The sequence below is a fragment of the Microtus ochrogaster genome, linkage group LG7_11 (genome assembly GCF_000317375.1).
Source record: "Microtus ochrogaster isolate Prairie Vole_2 linkage group LG7_11, MicOch1.0, whole genome shotgun sequence".
Classification (NCBI taxonomy): domain Eukaryota; kingdom Metazoa; phylum Chordata; class Mammalia; order Rodentia; family Cricetidae; genus Microtus; species Microtus ochrogaster.
Window position 1 is genome coordinate 2,404,625 of NC_022032.1, and position 807 is coordinate 2,405,431.

The following is an 807-nucleotide window of genomic DNA, read 5'->3' on the forward strand; positions in this document are numbered from 1 at the left end:
GAGAGAGAGAGAGAAGGAGAGAGAAAGGAAGGAAGGAAAGAAAGAAGAAAAGAAAGAAAACAACAACAACAAAAAGCCCAGCACATTGTGTTTACACAAGAGGCTGAAATTCAGAAATCCAGGTGTGAAGTGGAAGCAACAGGAAAAAGCATCTGAGGCCAATGTGTTTAGAGCCCGCAAAGAAGAAACATCTGCAGCTTAAATGTGTGTATCCACTCTTTCATGGAGCCATAGAGCAAAGGATGAGTGTGAACACACAGCTCACTATAAAGTAGCCCTAAGTCCGTGAGCCGTTTTATCTGAGGACTGCTGAAGTTCCGGGTCCTCCCAATCCTGAATCTCAGTCTGTTGGTGTCTGAAGAACCTTTCCCTCCTTACCCTTCTGGGTTCCTTTTGGTCCAGTTTGTCAGCACCAGGTCAGAGTGGACCAGGATGGGAGGGAGCCCCAACTTCCTGGAGACTTCAGCAAAAGGAATGGCAAGAGTTCTCGGCAGCACCTTCAAGACAGGAATGCAGACAATCTGTGTATTCTATTGGCAGAGGAAGTCACCACGGTTGCCTGTGATAAGCGACCTGGGGACCAATGAGTTCCCTGAGTAGTCCACATCTGTACCCTACAGACTTCCTGGGAGAGACCCAGTGGGAATACTGTCTATGACAACACATGACAAGAGATACAAAATTCAGAATTGGAGCATATGTACACACAATGCACAGAACCTCTGAAGACTATATAAAGTAAAGCATCACCAAAATGTTTAGTTAGAGACCTAAGAACTAGCAATGTAAATTGATCTTTACATAGAT

General features: G+C 45.0%; 1 protein-coding gene across 1 annotated transcript in view; it reads right to left on the minus strand.

Annotated features, from left to right (window-relative positions):
* Ido2 (indoleamine 2,3-dioxygenase 2) overlaps positions 1-807 on the minus strand; it is a 46,735-nt gene that overhangs the window by 20,868 nt on the left and 25,060 nt on the right. Inside the window, exon 4 of the mRNA XM_005362436.2 lies at positions 379-497. Within this exon, the coding sequence (XP_005362493.1) occupies positions 379-497 (119 nt within the window). The remainder of the gene's footprint in view (positions 1-378; positions 498-807) is intronic.